At 44.6% G+C, this 20,563-nt stretch overlaps 1 protein-coding gene across 3 annotated transcripts in view; it reads right to left on the bottom strand.

Annotated features, from left to right (window-relative positions):
* LOC139480205 (brefeldin A-inhibited guanine nucleotide-exchange protein 1-like) overlaps nt 1-20,563 on the bottom strand; it is a 79,443-nt gene that overhangs the window by 20,766 nt on the left and 38,114 nt on the right. For all 3 annotated transcript variants that reach the window (XM_071263237.1, XM_071263238.1, XM_071263236.1), the window contains 16 exons: nt 18,861-19,050; nt 18,349-18,460; nt 12,373-12,407; nt 12,071-12,241; nt 10,118-10,202; nt 9,464-9,632; nt 8,775-8,929; nt 8,039-8,167; nt 7,238-7,396; nt 6,637-6,763; nt 5,457-5,594; nt 3,528-3,697; nt 2,722-2,873; nt 2,256-2,428; nt 1,473-1,633; nt 323-453 (listed from right to left, as the gene is read on the bottom strand). In XM_071263237.1, coding sequence (XP_071119338.1) covers nt 323-453; nt 1,473-1,633; nt 2,256-2,428; nt 2,722-2,873; nt 3,528-3,697; nt 5,457-5,594; nt 6,637-6,763; nt 7,238-7,396; nt 8,039-8,167; nt 8,775-8,929; nt 9,464-9,632; nt 10,118-10,202; nt 12,071-12,241; nt 12,373-12,407; nt 18,349-18,460; nt 18,861-19,050 — 2,257 coding nt within the window. The remainder of the gene's footprint in view (nt 1-322; nt 454-1,472; nt 1,634-2,255; nt 2,429-2,721; nt 2,874-3,527; nt 3,698-5,456; nt 5,595-6,636; nt 6,764-7,237; nt 7,397-8,038; nt 8,168-8,774; nt 8,930-9,463; nt 9,633-10,117; nt 10,203-12,070; nt 12,242-12,372; nt 12,408-18,348; nt 18,461-18,860; nt 19,051-20,563) is intronic.

The raw sequence follows: 20,563 nt of genomic DNA on the forward strand, positions 1-20,563 counted from the left end.
TAGGAGTCTCGTTTCGATGTAGGTTCAAGTGACTGATAATGGTGTTAGAACCTACACCGAAACGTCAATAAAGAAGTTGTTCATCCATATATTTTATCCTTACTTTTGCATATACAGCATAAAAGGTATTTTGGAAATAATTTATCAGCCAGTGCAAAGCATCAGGGCCCACTTGCACAAAGCGATCTTAGCGCTTAGACTATTGTAAGCCTATGTTAAAGTATGGGCGTTACGATCATCTTAGCGCTAAGATCGCTTTTTGCAAGTAGGCCCTGGTCTTATTCACTGATGGTAGCACTGATGTGCGTGGGAGAGTTCTTACCGTGTGCGGACATCCAATTTACACCTGTTGATGACACAGGACAGTTCAAATAACACTGGGAACCATCCTCGCACCCACTCCCGGTCCTCCTCTGGGACTGACACCTCCTCCCCTGTATGATCTCGGAACATCTGGGGCACAAGATAACAATAGGTCAGAGTGAGTGAGTTTGATTTTAAGCCGCTTTTAGCAATATTCCAGCAATATCACGGCTGGGGGAGACGAGAAATGGGCTTCACGCATTGTACCCATGTCAGGAATCGAACCCGGGTCTTCGGCGTGACGAGCGAACGCCTTAACCACTAGGCTACCTGACCGCCCCACAATAGGTCAGAAATACACCAGTAAATGTGTGAACAATGAAGTTTGCTGCTGTGGTTAGTGTGATAAAACACACAAATCCAGTGTGTCAGTAGCATGTGTAGACAGACTCAAGCACATCTTATGACACAAGAGGTCAATCTGGATGGACCAAAATTCCAATGAACTTGACCACCAATATCCTAGCCTTTACAGTTAGAGCGAGAACACTGGAGTTAAACCAACTAGCAATACAGCCGCTATCCGCTATCGGGGCAATCTGTAGATATTTTGGAAAACCAGCGGTGGATATCATGAGCAGCGACCAATAGGAAAATATATCGGGTACGTAACCACTCTATCACATTTTACTAAGCATCTGCGACAAGCATCGGGTAATGGGGACTTTTCATGGGGATAGCTGACGGATCCTGTCATTTACTTCTTCGCTAGCAGTCCACTACACTGCATCTACACAATTGGCCATTATTCCCGCACTTTGTCACTGATCCAATAAATAATTAATAACCCTTCATGTTCCTTGGCCATATGAGTCTCCTGGCCGAAACATTTCCCAGGTCTTGCGTCACTTGACCCAGAGTGAGCGAATGTGGTTTTACACCGCTTTAAGCAATATTCCACTAATATCATGGCGAGGGACACTGGAAAATGGGCTTCACATATGGGGAATTGAACCTGGGTCTTCGGCGTGACGAGCCAACACTTTAACCACTAGGCTACCCCACCTCCCCCTGGAATCAGAAGTATTAATCTGAAGCTCTGCCCTTGGCTCCCTACATGCTCCATGTAGTCGGCCATTGACAATAGCCCTGGATGCTGGTGTACTCACATGAGGCTTCTCTGCGACGTACTTGGCACAGTTCCTGATCAGCCTGATGGCTTCCATGCTGGTGTCAGGGAATGCAGCGTTACACGCAAACTCCGACAGGCACTTGACAGCATCTTGGAATGAGTCAATCACAGCAGAAAAATGTTTCTCAAATATGCTGGCTGAAAACAAGAAATATACAGCTTGTACCTTCATGCCATGGTGGATCACTGAAATAAGAGTCCCTAACTACCCCCAGCAGGGCTTAAGGTGTCAAAAACATTACTTCTAGAAAAACGTTGGGTTTTATGGCAATTTTAGCACAGAAGTTGACACCAGACAAGGCTTTCTCATACTGCACACATGTGGAGAATTGATCCATGGCCTTTGGCGTGACAAGCAAACACTTTAACCACTAGGCTACCCCCTTAGGGTTCATTAATTTCACTAGGTTACATTAGTTTGAATCTTAAAGATGAACATCAGAAAGTCATATTTAGACAGGTACTTTGTTATTATTTTTCTCCTTTTATTGCAATATGTTAATTTTTTATTAATTCAGTTACTGGGTAGCGGAAACAGATATTACATAGTTTGCACATGTATAGAGCAGGAATAGAGCCCTGCTTCCAATTGGAGGCGTTACTTTGTGTCATATATTAATAGTTTCTTCTCTTTTCCATATATATGTATTGACAATCAACTACCAAGTTTCAAATGCTGAGGAAGCCCATGAACAAGCACAGACAGGAGGATGAGAATCTGAGGTCTGGCAATATCCCAGGAAGTCAACCAGCAACTCACAAATAATTTTGCCAGTAGTCTGGAACGCCAGTTCCACGATCCCCTCATCATGGTCAGAGGCAGCTAGGTGGAACACACTGAAGATGTTCTTCCAACCAGACCGGATATTTCCTGCTTGGGAGTTGACCATCTGGGCCACACATCTCACAACCATGTCACGGATTGTTGGGGATCTGAACAAGGCATCATATTAATCTCATGCAACATGTCTAAAACAATACTTAACTGATGGAAATAATCAGGACACATTCATTTTCAAGGATTTCATTTTGCAGTGAACTTTTTACTGTAACTTTGCTTGTTGTTTAATGCCACATTCTGACCATGTATTATAAATTATTGAACGCAATAAAAAAGGTCACCATGTCGAACCACCCAATTCATAAAGTTGCCAGTTGTGACCAGCATAATTGTTGGTAATCCAATCAGACCTGGGATTCCCAGAGAACTAACAATGAAGACTCACCTATTTCTTTTCATGATATGCTCAAAAGGCCTAAGGAAATCTTTCTGGAAACGGAAATTTGCAAACTCTCCTTTTTCAATGAACTTCATGGAGAGCTGACGGAGGGAATCAACAGCAAAGAAAGCAATGTCTTCATTGGGGTTGCAGCCCACCTGCAACAGCAATCAATGGAATCAGTGAGCACAGACAAACCAAACTGCAATCCTTCAAATGTTAACAAAATACCAGTAAAAGATATTCCCAAAGAACAATTCACAGTACCAGATATGCCACCAAATATCCTGACAATATTCTGATATATGTGTTTCAAATATTGAAGTCATGTTTTATTTTCCATCAGTGAGTGAGTGAGTGAGTGAGTGAGTGAGTGAGTGAGTGAGTGAGTGAGTGAGTGAGTGAGTGAGTGAGTGAGTTGGGTTTAACGCAGCTTTTAACATTATTCCAGTTATATCGCGGCGTGTCAGCTTAATGTGGGAGGAAAGCACGAAGTGATGCAGATCTAAGACGTTTACCACTTCGGTGAAACCCACGAGCACGGGTATGGTGCTGACAAACCTAGAAACATAATTGGGGTGAAGCGGGATTCGATCCCACAATCATAGGTTTCTCGCGTGCCCAAGGGACGCAACTCTGCACAGCGAATCGCGGCGCCTTAGACAACTCCCGTGCCCCCTATTTTACATCAGGTACTTTCTGTGATGGTGATTATACTCTGCCCACCAAAATAGTTGTGTTTGCTTAACGCCACAGCGTAACAACAGATAGGTGACCTGTGTCCCCTCGCCTGTCTAGTACTAGGTCCGCACCTTGTTGAAGTGGTCCCCGAGGTACTGCCATATCCTGGACCACTGCAGACGGACCCTGCCCATGTTGTAGTAGGAGATCTCCACGATCTTCTGTAGACTGAACATCCGGGGGTGACTGTGGCTGGCCAACTCGTCCATCGACACCTGGCACAGCGCTTTCGTGAACTCCACTACAGATAGGAGGGGAAATTGGTGAAATGGCAGGTTCATTTCAGAACATGCTCTTATTCTATAACCATTTTACATGAATATATAATATGTCACTATAAACTAAATATTAAAACCATACAATTGTCAAGTAGGTGAGTGAGCGAGTAATTGTTGCTGAACGCCACAGGAAGCAATAATCCAGCTATGTCACAGCTGCCTGTAGCTATCTAAGCCTGGACAATGAAAACCGGTGACTGAAAGCATGATAACCAATCTGCACACCACTTCAAACAATCTGCCAAGACACCTGGCCATCCAATCCTCATTAATCGGCTCATACAAATAGGATTACTGGGCACAAAAGACATCCTGGAACACCCATGTGGGGCATGGCAAGCAAAAAACTGCAAAACAAAGTCATAGAAAACCTTCATCTGCCAAACTAAAATATCTGAAAGTTAGCACTATTACCCCATTACCTGACCCTCCCAAGGTACCCACTGTAGGTCTCAAGAGATTGGTACAAAATGTCCGATTGGGAAAGGTTTGACTGTACTCCTGTCACAATGTATTTAGATACACGTAGAAACTGATCTGGTCAGAAGTCAGAAGGACCTATATAGTCAGAAAGAAATGTGAATATTTGTCTCTTATAGTGTAACCATAGAGTTCTAGATAATTTTGCCATTAAAAAATATATATCATCACATGACTAACCCGGGTCCGGGTAGTCCTGTGGGTACCCGGGTCCTACTCAGTACCCACCCGACCTGAGTTAGCACTTCTATATCAAAAGACAGATGAGGGAACTTTAATTCCAAGATAACGTGTCACATTAACCAGATATGAACTAATTTTGTTACTAACTGAAAAAATTATCATAAATTCTTTGAAAATTTTGAAACAAAGTTGAACCAAACATATGACATGCACTTCCCTTTGAGGTTGACATTTAGCAAGCAGTTTTTATTCAGCATTTTTCGCTTACATTCATTCTGTCGCCCACTCAATCAAACACAAATAATTTCTTGCGTTGATACAGTTTGGCCCTCACTTCATGAAGGTTCACACTCCAATGAACTCACACAAAGCGAAAGTCAATTCTTAAATGCCTGCACAGAAAATATGTGGAAGCTGTCACATCATGGCAGGCTGTGACAAGAGACACAGAGCCAGACAAACCTTCAACTCAAACTATGACTGCAAGAGCTAAACTAGATTCCATTAGGGCACTATAACACACAATCATCCAGTCACACAGTATAAAAACTCCATTTTCCTCTGTCGACTGTAGTGAGAAGCAACACAGACTAGTTATTAGAGCTGGTCCTCGGGTCCTCGGGTCGAGTGGGTAGGGAGTAGGACCCAGGTTCCCAGTCACGTGATGTATTGTTTTATGAGAAAAATTCAATACTATAACTCCATGGTTACCTACAAGTCCCTGATGTTCGCATATCTCTCTGACTATTACCCGAATTCCTTCTGACGTTTATATGTCTTGAGTAAAGATACAGCTTCAGTAATCTTCAGTGTATGCATTACCAGATTGTTTTATACGGGTATCTAAATACTTTTTGCCAGGGGTACAGTAAAACAATTCCTTGTTAGACATTTTGTAACCAACTCTTGAGATCTACTGTAGGTATCCAGGTAGGGTTGGGTTTTAATAGGGCATCGGGTACCCTGGTAGTAAATAATTTGAACTCGTCCCAGCCCTACTAGTTACGTTCTGTCTGGAATCCAAACATGCCAGTCGGGGTCATTCTGCACCATGCTTACCTACGGCAACACCATCTAGTTTGACCGAGCCTGTGAAGATCCTGTCCACCGCCACCACCACACTCTGCGAACTCGTCTCCCCAACTGTCTCGTGAAAGTTTGCTAGCCGCTGACGGTCCAAGGGCCCCCGGGCAATCACTGGAGACGAGAACAACACACAGACTTGACACCTACATTAGATCACACTAGCACATACATACAGGCCATTGGTTGTATTTAACTCCAAGTGGTATTGGCATGCCAGCACCTTTGAGATGCAAACTGACATGCCAAATAGGCTTGACTATCTTCCAGCTGTATTCCGCGGTCATGGAATATTTTGCAGAAATGTCAACTCAGCGTAGAGTGAGTCAGTATGGTTTTACAGCAACTTCAATTTTCCAGCAATATCACGACGGGGCACACCAGAAATAGGCTTTACTATACATATTGTACCCATGTGTGGAATCAAACCCGGGAATTAGGCGTGATGAGCGAATGCTTTAACCACTAGGCTACCCCACCACCCCTCACTTAGTGTAGAAAAGTACACATCTTGCAGAAATCACTTGTACAGAATTTTAATATTTTTTGGCTGCAGAAAACAGCAGCTACTGTCTAGGGCAATAACCACTACTAAAGTATTTCAGTAGTTTAAACCACTATTGCAGCAACTATTTCAAAAGTATTGCTATGATGCATACCATTACAAAAAACATGATGTCAGCAGCTTGCTAGAGAAGGTGTTCGTGAGTAAATGGGTTCAGTGGTCTGATGAATATGAGTGTGTGAGTTGGTTTTAACACTACTTTGAACAGTATTTCAGTTATATCACAGTGTGTCAGCTTACTGTGTGCAGGGATTTGAACCCATGATAATAGGTTTCGGACATGCCCAAGGGACACGACTCGGCACATCGAATTATGCTACCTTAGACCGGGCCCCAGAAAATGAATCAATTGCGTAATTAACCTTGATAATATACACAGCTAGACAGCTTTATCATTTGTTTGTTTGTATGTTGATCCACGAAATTGGGATACGACCAGCATAGGTTGAGGGGGGTCTTAACAGCTTAAACTCACAGATACAGTTAAAAATTGGAATAACTAGACTTCACAAGCCAAAATTCACTTTACATTTTGTGATCAGTACAAAGATTATTTATAAGATACTTAAAGTTAGTAAAGAGCCTCACTACCTTCGGGGTCGAAGGCTTCCACTGGGTGACCAGCCTGAGAGTGGCTGGAGTGTCCTGAGATGTATTTTGTTTTCACACCAGTGCCGATTAACTGTGCTAGCTCTAACTGAGAGATGCATCGCAGGATCTAAAAAGAGAAAATAAACATCAAAATATAATATGTCTTCTGTGCATGCAGGTTGAAGATCCTTTCTTTCAAAATCAGCGTAAATAAGAAGGCAAGGTCATCCATTTCCCCTGCCATCCTTGTATCCTTACAGTTGTAAAGAAATCATTTTATATTTCCGTGACAACATGAAGCACCAGTCCAAATCCTGATAAATTTGCAAAGATGATTGGAGAGATTATGAAGGTTTTAGAGTTTGGCATCAGAAACACCTTACCCTCATTTGAACTTGTCTAGAAACTTTAATAAAGAAATAGTGAACGGTTAATGAGTAGCATTCCTGCCAAACTTTGTGTTATTGGGGATGAAAACATGTAACCCAGGTGTCAAAATGATTTTTTTCAACTTTAGTGTTTTGTTGATGCAGACCAATCAAAATATTTGCTCTACTGAGCTAAACAGTTCTTTGATGAACATACAGGTCAAATCACTCACCTCCAACCACGACTTGCCCAGGTAGTTCCCATCTGTATGGGCCACGGAGATCAGGGTTTTGATAGTGTCTATATTTTTAGCTTTCATCTCGGTGATGGGTGTTGCACAAGTTAGAAGAGTGAAGCGGGCCAAGGCTTGAACATAAGCATCTCGCTCCAGCTGAAAGTGAATCTACTACAGTTACTATCTGCGTCCACACAGAGACCAGTTCCTGCTGGGTGTTGCAGGCCCAACATACAGAAGCTAGGGATACTGATGTGATGAACCATTTATTGTTTTGTTTGTTGTTTAACGCCGCACTCAGCAATATTCCAGCTATATGACGGCGGTCTGTAAATAATCGAGTCTGGACCAGACAATCCAGTGATTGATATCATGAGCATCAATCCAGCCAGTTGGGATCAATGACATGCATCAACCAAGTCAGCCAGCCTGACCATCCGATCCCGTTAGTTGCCTCTTACGACAAACATGGCCACCTTTTACGGCAAGCATGGGTTGCTGGAGACCTTTTCTACCCCGGATCTTCACGGGTCTCAACCATTCATTACTGGACATCAGTCCTGATACAATCAAAAGATGATTCATCTTTTGACTCAATGAGACGGAGTGAGTGAGTAGCAATATTCCAGCAATATCACGGCTGGGGACACCAGAAATAGGCTTCACAAATTGTACCCATGACGGGAATCAAACCCAGGTCTTCGCCGCGACGAGGGAATGCTTCAACCACCAGGCTAAGCAACCACCCCTGACTAAAAGTCATAATCAGTCTCTTGAATCATAAGAAGTTAGACTTACCTCCATGTGGAAAATACAGGCTATCCTAATTGCACATCGGATGCCATCCAGACAAAGGGAGGCAATTTCTGGATCATCACAGTCTTGTAGACCCACACTAAATGCTGCCAAGAAAGGAGTCCATGCCATCTGTGGATAACAGAGCAAATTGTAAAGGCATACATGGAGTGAGTGAGTGAGTGAGTGAGTGAGTGAGTGAGTGAGTGAGTGAGTGAGTTGTGTTAAACACCGCTTTTAACAGTATTCCAGTTATATCGCGGCGTGTCAGCTTAATGTGGGAGGAAAGCCCGAAGTGATGCAGGTCTCAGACGTTTACCACTTCGGTGAAACCCACGAGCACGGGTATGGTGCTGACAAACCTAGAAACATAATTGGGGTGAACCGGGATTCGAACCCACAAACATAGGTTTCTGGCGTGCCCAAGGGACGCAACTCTGCACAGCGAGTCGCCGCGCCTAAGACGACTGGGCCACCCGTGCCCCCACATACATGAAGTGAGTGAGGGTATGGGGAGTGTGGTTCCTGCGTGTGTACAGTATTTCAGTTATATCATGGCATGTCAACTTGATCTGGGAGAAAAGCCTGCAGTGATGCAGGTCTTGAATGATGACCACTTTGGTGAAACCAACTCATAACACAATCAGTGGACCCTGGCACAAGCAAGGGATGTAACACACCAATTACCCTCATAGCTCCAGTTTTGAATGAGAACCTAATGAACATGTGACATGCTTACCTTAAACATTGGTCGGACATGTTCTAGGTGAGTTGCCATTGTGAAGCTGGACTGGACATGACTGACACTCTCCATCAACACCTTGGCCGTCTGGGCCATGTTCTCCATCTCCAGATTGTACAGCAACCGCCGCTGTTTGTCGCTGGTGATCTCCTCTGCAGCGGACAACGAAACAGTATTGTGAGTGAGTTGGTTTCACATCGCTTTGAACAGCATGGTAGTGCATGCTCCCAACCCCCCTAGATAGCCTAGCTTCTGCGGCGCTCAGGGCTAACATGTTCAAGGGGACCCCCTTTTTGTGGAGACCAATGCAAACACTGCCAGTAATCATGTTAATATCATGACATGTCAGTTTACTGTGGGAGTTAAGCCAGAAGTGATGCAGGTCATAGAATTTAACCACTTTGGTGAAACCTACAAACATGGGTGCTGACAACCTAAGAAACAAAATCAGGGCGAACCAGGATTCGAACCCATGATCATAGGTTTCTGGCACAGAAAATTGCTGCTCTTAGACATACTATCTGTACCCCTGCAATGCCTGAGACAAACAAACTAAGTGGTCCCTAATAAACAAGCAAACCATTTCTGCTGCTCCGAAAAAGCTGATAAGGCATCAATTTTGTTAATCTGCTAGGCTTTAATATAACTAGTGCTGCTTGACTGAACATAGAGATCTGGTGACTCACTTGCTGACTTGCTTGGTTTCTGTCCTCCAGTTGCCTTCATTTTGATCTCGTTGCCAGCTATCTCATCATAGATGACAGACAGGTACTCCTCAGGCAGGTCCTTGCTGTCGTTGATGCCGCGGTTCATGCGGATGTATTGCTCCTTTGTCATCTTGTGCTCTCTCTTCACCTGAAGTAACAACACGTATTATCATAGCACAGGGTAGGGCTGGAACCAGTCCAAACTTATTATCTGGGTACCTGACCCCCTATTACATGACCCGACCTGAAGTAACAACACATAGTCCCATAGCACTGGGTAGGGCTGGAACCAGCCCAAACTTATTACCCAGGTATATGACCCCCTAGCACGTGACCCGACCCTGATACCCACTTCTACACCGACCTTCACAATTACATTAGTGGAGAGTGTGATTGGAACCTACAGGGTAATACCAGATTGATGTTAGTGAGTGAGTGAGTATGGTTTTACGCCGCTTTTAGCAATATTCCAGCAATATCACAGTGGGGGGACACCAGAAATGGGCTTCACACATTGTACCCATGTCGGGAATCCAACCCGGGTCTTCGGCGTGAAGAGCGAACGCTTTAACCACAAGACTAACTGACCGCTCCAATTGATGTTAGTATCTATGAACTGCTTTGCGATGGTACCTGTGTACTGTGTAGGTCTGTGGTGAGCATGATGATTGAGTACGCCAACACGTAAGCTGTGTCGGCACTGGCAAACAGCTCCGTCCTGAAAACACAACACATGAAGTCATCCAATACCGGCTCTCTTGTGGGACATTCACATTTACATGTGACATACTATTAATGAATTCATAAAATTACTGAAAAAAATCATGGAACCACATATACATGTATAACTAAGTCATTATTTCAGAGGCCCTTTAATTCAATAAAGGGTGTCATTATCCTTCTATCTAGACCATCAAACGGATAGCTCCCTTGACCTCAAAAGATTAACCTTACTGCACATTAAGAAAAACTATTAAAATGTTATTTTGTGGTTTGTTTGTTTTTTAAAGCTGCACTCCGCAATATTCTAGCTATATGACGTTGGCCTGTAAACAACCGAGTCTGGACCAGACAATCCAGTGATTGACATGATAAGCATCGATCGCCGCAATCGGGATGGGTTGCTGTTGACTTATTTTACCCTGGGTGGTGGTTGTTTCATGTTTAACACAATTCAGCAATATTCCAGCTATGAAGGATGCCTGTAAACAACTGGCGTCCGGACCAGACAATTAAGAGACTAATATTGTGAACAATAATCTACACTGTAAGGGCATGATGACCCACAATCAACCAAGTCTCCGATTCTGCACATTTGATCCATTTAGTCACGTCTTACGACCAGCATAGGTTGCTGTCGACCTATTTTAACCTGGATTGTGGTTGTTTGTTTGTTGTTTAGCGCTGCTTTTGGCAATATTCCAGCTATATGATGATGAATTGTTTGATAGGCATTACTTAGAAGTTGACGGATGACAAGATAGACACAATTTTTTTTTTATGGATAACAACTTCTTTAATACTGTAAAAGGCGACGTTTCGGTATAGATCCTTATACCGTTGTCAAGCAAGACTGAATGAGGGTGAATGAGGGACATAGTGCAGAATATATATAGCAAGTGGATGATAACAATCGAGGATTAACAGTAACAACAAGGGCATACATGAGTGGGATAACATAGGTAGGTGTGACAACAAAGGGATTATGCTGTCACAACACGATGGACAGAAAACACATAGCTAGAAGCCATAGCTAAACCCCAAGAGGCTAAAGGTGTAGTCTACAAAATTGACTGCAACTGTGGGCAATCTTACGTAGGTGAAACATCCCGCCCAATCAACACCAGAATCAAAGAGCATAAAACCTCCACCACCAAATCCGACAGCAAATCAGCCATCTCGGACCATATCATCAACTGTCCCAATCACATCATCAACTGGGACAACGTCCAAATCCTCGCCAACAACCTCCATGACTTCACCAAAAGAAAACTAACAGAAGCAGTCCATATTCGCCGCCACAAGCCATCAATCAACAGAGATCAAGGCTATTTCATCCCATCCGCCTACTATGAACTCATCAACCAATAATCACCTGTTTATTGGCTTCATGCCCCTATTGGCTTCTAGCTATGTGTTTTCTGCCCATCGTGTTGTGATAGCATAATCCCTTTGTTGTCACACCTACCTATGTTATCCCACTCATGTATGCCTTTGTTGTTACTGTTAATCCTCTATTGTTATCATCCACTTGCTATATATATTCTGCACTATGTCCCTCATTCAGTCTTGCTTGACAACGGTATAAGGATCTATACCGAAACGTCGCCTTATACAGTATTAAAGAAGTTGTTATCCATAAAAAAAAAAATTAAAAAAAAAAAAAAAAAAAAAAAAAATTGTGTCTATCTTATATGATGATGGTCTGAAAAACGAGACTGGGCCAGCAATCCAGCGATTGACATGAGCATCGATCCACACAATTGGGATACAATGAAATGCATCAAGCAAGTCAGCGGTTCTGATCAATCGATCGCGTCTAACCAGTAATCCGTATGGGGGAGGATATTTCAGATAGCCACTTACTGCGAACTACAAACACAGTATCGAGATGCAAATTTCTCCATGAGTCTATCTATTTTCTGAGCTTCGCCAGGCAATCGGAAACCTTCCAAGAACTTCCTCAGTGCAGGTACAAAGTCCATTTCGACGAAGTCCAACTGGTCGACATAGGTGTACATGACTTCCTTGTTAAATCTGGGCAGAAAGAAACCAGTGTTAGTGCAAAGAATGATTAGTTTCTTCATGAACAACAATCACATTTACAGAATCAGTTTACAATAAGGTAATGAGAACAGAATGTAATTAATAGGAGCAGATTTACTAACTTTTCATTTTCTCCCAAGAAATCACCCAGTGCCGTCTGAAATTAAAACATTTTAGGGATTAGGTGTGAAAGATATAAATACTGCTTATTATAACATGTTATTACTTAACACAATATGCAACCTTTAGACTAAGTGTTGCGACAATAGTTGCGCAGGTCTACCACATACGTCAGTGGGTGTCGCGACAATAGTCGCACTGAAAACTAGAAAATGGAAAACGACACATACTTCCATCATTCAGTCAAGTAAACATCGCTGCAAAGTTGTTTGGGAGGAATATAAAGTACATTGGTTCCTTCAGAATCGATCTATGAATCTGTGTCTAAATTTTTAAAAGATTTCATTAAAAAACAGCATACTCCTCGAATACCTATGAGAACAACCTGCTCATCATTGCATGACCTTTAGACCTTTAAGTTGGTTGCAAAACGTAAAAAATGTAGGGTCACATCAATTTACTAGTGAAAATTTGTAGAATTTTCCTCTATTCGGAATATTCTATAAGTAATACGTTACCACTGTTATACCGAGGCTGTTGTCCCCCACAACTGCTCTTATAGCGAAATCTTCCACAGAGATCTCAATTACCTCATGCAGCACGTGCGTAGCGACCTAGCTGCCATGTGACACCCTTCACTCTTGTCTCTTGCGAGAGCAAGTGCTCGGGGGACGGACGGGCGGGCAGCAGCCTAGTGGTAACGTATTACTTATAGAATATTCCGAATAGGAAAATTCTACAAATTACATTAAGTAATACGTTACCACTGTTATACCGAGGCTGACTACCACAGTAGGCGGTGGGGAGCACCTACAACCCGAAACCTGACTGCTCGTGTTCCTTCCGGCCAGCGGAAGTATACAACAAGGCGGAAGCACTTGATGCGCATGCTCCCAGCTTGGCGTTACCATATAGGGATACCAAAGCACTGTCAAGCGCATACCGTAAGGCTCAATCGTCATTGCCAAAACGATTGGTGACTCCAAACGACCCCACTGGATAGGTATTTCATCGCCGCAGCGGATGAGAACACAGTATCCGTGTGAGCTAAATCTTAGATCAGGTTAAAGAGTTGAAAAGAGGGAAAGTAATTTCATTCGGACCGTATATCTCGAGAACAAGCCTACTTAAGCGTGTGTAATAGGCGCGTGACCTAAATTCAATATTGGAAAGCATGCATTACAAGGTTGCAATACACAACAGACAATTAAGTGAATAATTGTCAAATCCAAATAAAGAAACACACAGAATGCCGCACTCGCCTGTGGATGAGTGCGCTGGCTTGCGGGACCCCCACTCCCGTACCCACGGCTGTGGGAACGTTGAAGTAGACCCAGATTGACCATCGTGCAAGGTCTGAAGCCTGAGGAGTTCGGAACTGCGCTGGGCCTACCCCTTAGATGACCGCTTGTGCCGCGATCAGCGGCCCAAGACGGTGCACACCCTCCACGTCTTCATCAGAGACCTGTCTGAGGTAATGATTGGCAAAAACCGAGTCAGAACGCCAGTAACAACCCCGCAATATTCTGTGAACAGATATATTGGAGTGTAGGGCAAATGTTACACGATATGAACAGACGGTCACGCCCTTGTCTGCATTCATTCGAAGCCTTAAGATAATACTTAAGGGCCCTAACCAGACACAGCGATCTGTCCTCAGTATCAGCAGGAAGTAAGATTTCTTTGAGGGATCTTACAGTGAATTCTCTCTCCGTTTGGCCAAATTTCTGATTCTTAGCGACGAAGCCCATGAGCAAGCCCAGGCGGACCGCTCCTTCGTCGCCCCTATCGAATCGTACTTTGATGACATCAAGTGCGTGTATTTCCTACACTCATGCCGCCGTGGCAAAGGAGAGAAGAAATGCTGTTTTCCAAGTCACATGCCGGAACGAAGCACTACCCAAGGGTTCATACGGAGCCTCCGTAAGTGATTGTAACACTAAGGAGAGATCCCAGGCCGGTGCCCGAAGGCGGCCCTTTTTAAGATCTTGCTGTTTGAAACCCTTGATAATACCCCGAATCACCAGCTCTTTTGAGAGACTGGTACCCATAGCAACGTCCCGTACCGTAGCAACGGGCGAGACATAGTTGGCAATGGAACCCCCAAAGAGTTTCCGGGTCTCTCGTAAGTGAGACATGAAACGAGCAATATCCTGCACAGATACCTTATCTGGCGAATGAATGTGATGTTTGCAACACCACTTCGTGAAAATAGCCCAACGTGCATTATACACCTTCTGGGTAGAATCAAGATGCATACTAACGTATGCCCGAGACGCCCGACGAGAAAAACCTTTACTCCTCAGACGCTCGGTGACAACATCCACGCGTGCAGATTGAACTGCCCTGCGTTTGGATGAAGCTGACGGGTGTGAGGGTGGATCAGCAGATCCGGTCTCACAGGCAGTGGAAGTGGCGACTGCGTGGCCTGGGCCAGCAAGTCGGGGTACCACGATCTGTTCGGCCACATGGGCGCGATCAGTAACATTCGACAGCGAACTCCACGGAGCCGGCTTAGAATGAGTGGTATTAACGCCGTCGGCGGGTAAGCATAAGCGTCCATGCCCGTCCAGTCTAACGCGAGAGCATCGTGATCGATGGCCCTCGGGTCCGGGACTGGTGATACAAACAACGGGAGTTGATAGTTGAACCTGGTTGCGAACAGGTCGACCATCGGACGACCCAAACGTTCGCACAGCCACTGAAACACCACTAGGTTTAGCATCCACTCCTTTGGGCTCGGATCCTGAGGCGCGTACCTGGCACGGGAACTCAAACGCGAGATCGAGTAGCGAGTGACTGTGGGTTCCCCCCAGTTTGTTGACATAGGACACTACCATCGTGTTGTCGGTCGCCAGCATGAGCCGGGTGCGACAAGACGATGCTTCCAGTGATTGACTGCGTTTATCACTGCCTTGAACTCGAGGCAATTGATGTGAAGACCTTGTTCGTCTACGCACCACAGTCCCGGGCTGACACAAGTAGCCCTAACAGCTGTTCCCAAAAGTGAACAGTCTGTTGCACCGCTAAGACTTTGGCAATCATCGCCTGAATCTTGTGCCACCGGTCTGGGGGGACTAGGAGGCGATGGGTCACCGTGTCGAACCGACCTCCGATGAACCGCAAGTTCTGTGAGGGGGTTAACTCGCTCTTGGGGAGATTGATAATCCACCCCAATTGCTCCAAGAGCCGACATGCGAAATCGAGATGGCGTGACAGGGCGTCCGCGAAGTACCTGATACCCCTCTTGTGGAGGAACCCCACTATGGGGGTGGTTAACCGGGTGAACAGCCAGGGAGCGGACGAAAGACCGAATGGGAGTACAACCCACTCGTAGTGCCTGCCTTGAAAGACAAACCTGAGATACTTGTGATAATCCGGGTGAATCGGAACATGCAGATAAGCATCCGTCAGGTCGATCGAAGCAAGCCAGTCGGCCGGCATGATCAGAGCTTTCAGGTCCGCCAAGCTCAACATTCTAAACTTGGGCGGCTTGTGCAGGTAAAACTCGTTGAACGATTTCAGATTGTGAATCATTCTGAGTTCTGCACTGTCTTTCTGGGGAAACAGGAAATATCCTGGAGTAAAACCCCGGTAGGACTAACTCCCGTACCGCCCTCTTCTCCACCAAACTGCCGATGGCATCGGCGAGGATGGGAAGATCGGCTTCCGAATAGAAACCTTCCAACGGGGCGACGGTGAGCGGCGGATCCGCTTTGAGATCTAGCCGATAGCCGTACCGAAACTGGCGCTGTTGGCACACGAACCCTGCAAGAGAGAGTCATTTGGAGGAGCCCTTACCGTCACGAGACGGCTTAGACTTCCCCCAGTGTCCCTTCTTCCCCCGAAAGGGCGGCAGGTTGCCCTTACCGGGGCCCTCAGAGCGGGACCTCTTCTCGAAGGAAGAAGACACCGACCCCTTGGACTTCCCGGCCGCAGCATCCTGAGGGGCACTCCGTTTAGGGGCACCACCCAGGCATCTGTGCAGAGACCCAACCAGATCCAACGTATGCTGCGAAGCCGCGGCAGACGAAGCAGCCTGCTGTTCTTTTAGAACACCAGGGATCCGATTATTAAAAAGGGTCTGCGCAGACCAAGGCTGCAAAAGTAACACCTCCTGGTTTGCGGCGTCCAACCCAGAAGAGGCAAGGTACGCTTGCCGCCTCAAAAAATGACACGTGCCGGAAAGAAACGCCGAAGCCCCGGCAACGTACTCAAGGGTTGCATTCAAACCAATCAAACAGTTGTAAATGCGCTGGTCTCGGTCCGTGGGGGAACCTTCGACCAGACTGGCCGCCGCCGCCAAGTAGGTGTCGCCATGTGACATCGCGAGCATGGATTGGCGAGAGAGGGTGTCCATCTGCTGTAAAGTCGCTTGAGTGACTGTAGCAGCAGGTGGGGCACGGACATCCAACCTCTCCACATGGGCCTCCGCGGTGGGACTTGATTCCGAGAAGGTCAAGTCATGCTCCGGGAACGAACCCTTTCTCCACGACAGAACGCGCAGAACTGTATCGCGCAAAATCCTCAGGCCCCAGACCCTCGCACTGGGTGCACCGGGTGTCCTCGCAAAGGACTCGGCGCCCCGGGCATCGTTCGTGGCGATCCCGGGACGACAAAAACTTCTGGCAGCAGGAGTAGTCGGGGTGCTGGACAAATCCAATTCCATATCAGACATTGTTCTTTGAACAAAAAGCAAAACATGGTTAAATATAAAATAATAGGTGATGCAAAAAAACACCCCACAATATACCACTAAAGGTAGACGGAAAACACAAAGTGCCGCCGCCACACCCCGTCAATAGCGAAAAAAGGCGGGAAAATTTTCCAAGCGCCGAATAACGAATGCCCCGTAAATTACAGTTTACTTAGGCCGAAGAAACAGTAATAAATATCACCAAGGATAGCAGGAGGCTGGTAGAACACAGAGCAGTCTATGGATATGTCTTGCGAAGGCAAGCGAAGAGACAAGAGTGAAGGGTGTCACATGGCAGCTAGGTGGCTACGCACGTGCTGCATGAGGTAATTGAGATCTCTGTGGAAGATTTCGCTATAAGAGCAGTTGTGGGGGACAACAGCCTCGGTATAACAGTGGTAACGTATTACTTAATGTAATAAGTAGTGAAAATGTAAATACTGTCATTCATTACGCCATACTTAACACTGCCACCTGTAAATCGTTAGTGTGCCAGGTATTGGCCATCCTGTCTATGAAAAAGATGGATTATGCCCCAGAGATAAGAGCACATACATGTATTGTGGTAAGTATCAGATCGTGAGCAAGGTATCATGATATGTATCAGATTGCACAGTTAGTATATCGTCCCAGCCCTACTATGAACAGAGTCAAAATCAAACAAGTTGCGAAGAAAACAGGTAATTATTTTCTTTTAAATTCCTAAATAGCAAAAGGCACCACTTCAGCCCTTGGTTAATACATGCACCATGTTTGGATGAAAAGTCTTTCACAGTTTTCAAGTTGTGCTACAGAACCGACAAATACCCCAACCCTCTTGAGAATAAGTCAATATTGTTTTCATGGAAATTGAGAACCATATGAATGCCAAAAATCTAATAGCAAAAGGCTCCACTTCAGAATCTGTTTGATATATCTGTCAAATTTTGCTGAAAGATACAGAACGCTTTTTGAGTTGTGCTCCGGAAACGAAATCCAGTTGGTGATCAGTGGTGTGCCTTTTCTTTGAAGAGGTAACAGAGCGCAAGTTAAGTGGGTTAGCAAGCTGGTAAAACACACAAAGAAGGGAATGAATATTACTTGGTGAATCTAGGATTTGAATCCAGGATGGGATCTGGGCATGAGTAAGTGATGCACCTCTGCACAGCAATCTGCTGCACCTTAGATGGCTCGGCCATCTGTGTGCACTGGCTCAAGGCTTCTTGCGTGTGGTCCACTGGTTGAAACATGTCTACATATGACAATGACAAAATAACTGACCACAATTATTGTCGGACATTACCTTATCTAGCCTGTCTTCGGAATGGAAAAACTCAGCAATGTCATCAGGACTTTTACCCAGCAGGCCTTGTTCTTGCAAATATGCTATCCCCTTTGCAGGCTTTTTGTGAAATCTGCAGAATATAGGGTTTGTGTCTGTCAAAATAGATACCATGGTTTCCTTACCAACCTTCTTTTCCTAAATGGCAATCATCCATGCATCGAAGCAAACCATTCTTGACAAGTCAAATATTGATTGACGACTTGATAACAAAGCTTTAAAATGAATAAACTTGTGCTCTTGAATAACTGTAGTTTTTACACCAATTTTCAATACCATGTTCATGCATGATAATCTTTTTTTACAAAAATTTACCGAACAAAACAAGTTAGGGGGCATGAAACATTTTTATATGTGAAATATGACATTGTGTGATCAGTCTTCACTTACAAAAAAATATCCCCCAAAATATTCATGATCCCTGTTCAGGATATTTTGCAATTCAATTCAATTTCATTCCTTGAACCACTCACATTTCAATTCCGGTTTCCATGGTCTCCTTCTGCTGCTTGAGGACCTCGTATTGTTCGGGGTTGTCTGGGGCAGCACTGGTTGTCATCTGGGAACTGCTGTTAGAGCTGAGGGAGTTACTGCTGCCATAGCTTGTGATTGTCCCCTTGAAGGAGTCATTGTCAGTCTCCGTGTGGGGCTTGTTGTCCTGGCCTGGGAACAAACATCAGTAGTGATTTGTTTATTGGTTGTTTTGTTGTTTAATGTTGCACTCAGCAATATTCCAGCTATATGATGGCGGTCTGTAAATAATTGAGTCTGGACCAGACAATCCAGTGATTGACATCATGAGCACCGATCCACGCAATTGGGATACAATGACATGCATGAACTAAGTCAGCGAGCCTGAACACCTGATTCCTTTTGTCGCCTCTTACGACCCCGGCTCTTTACGGGTAGTAGTATAGGTAATAGGGGTTCTGGACCACTTCCACTGGAGCTGGATTCATATACCTATACTGCTACTACAGGGGGAATTTTTTATGTGTAAATGACTATGCGATTCAACGATAGTCATGATTTGTATTAAACGAAATATCAATATTAATTAATAATGAATAAAATTTACTATAGCCCACGAGGATATTGGAAAGGTGTAGGAGCAATAAAAAAATTAGCCACCGCTGCTAAGGTATCTAAAGATGTGGCCAAGGATTGGTTAAAGAAACAAGCGATGTGGCAAATATATTTACCGGCACCGCGTTATATACCGAGGAAGAAGTTTGATATTTCTACGACGAATGAAGTTCATCAGGCTGACCTCTTGTTTCTTCCTCACGATAAGGTAAAACGCAAAACGTATAAATACGCTTTAACAGTAGTGGATGTGGCTAGTCGATACAAAGAGGCTGAGCCATTAACCTCGAAAGATTCAACAGAAGTAGCTAATGCACTGAGTCGCATATATAAACGCGGACCGCTAAAATGGCCTAAGCTATTTCAAGTAGATCCCGGTCGAGAGTTTATGGGATCGGTAACTAAACTTTTAACAAAGCACGATGTCAAAATCGTCCGTGGTGAAAGAGAGGCCCACCGCAGTCAAGCTATCGTCGAAACTTCCGAATCTTCAGCACCGAGGAGAGGCAAAGAACAAAAACTTCCGGATAGAGTAAGGGTAAGATATTTATACCAGCCCGGTGAACTCGAAGGAGGCCTACGTCGCGCAACCGATCCCATATGGTCCCTTAAGACGTATAACATTAGTCGATTGGTTACGAAAGAAGGAGAGCCTATTCTTTATTATCTTCAAGATGGACCGGGCAGGGCATTTGTACGAGAAGAGTTGTTCATAGTTCCCGACGGTACGGTATTACCACCATAACCATAAGCATAGGTAGTTACACCATCATTATCAATCCATCTCTTTGTATCTAAGGGGGATAATGATGTCTTGTTCATTCTTAATCCATATATCCTATGATCATAACTTCTTAAAGAGTTCATCTCGTGTTTGAACGTTCTACCATTGAATAATGATTCTTTATACTGTTCGTGTTTGATATGCTTTTTTACCACATACTTCTTAACACCCTTAGCTTTTCTTATCTCTCCATTATCGGACTTTTTTATAGAATACATCTTAGGTCTTAATCCTACATACTCCGCTATAGGAGTCCCAGCACATTCATCCTTCATCTTACCTAACACCTTTTTATTTACTACGCTG

Source organism: Haliotis cracherodii, unplaced genomic scaffold (genome assembly GCF_022045235.1).
Source record: "Haliotis cracherodii isolate W230 unplaced genomic scaffold, xgHalCrac1.p SCAF_4, whole genome shotgun sequence".
NCBI lineage: Eukaryota > Metazoa > Mollusca > Gastropoda > Lepetellida > Haliotidae > Haliotis > Haliotis cracherodii.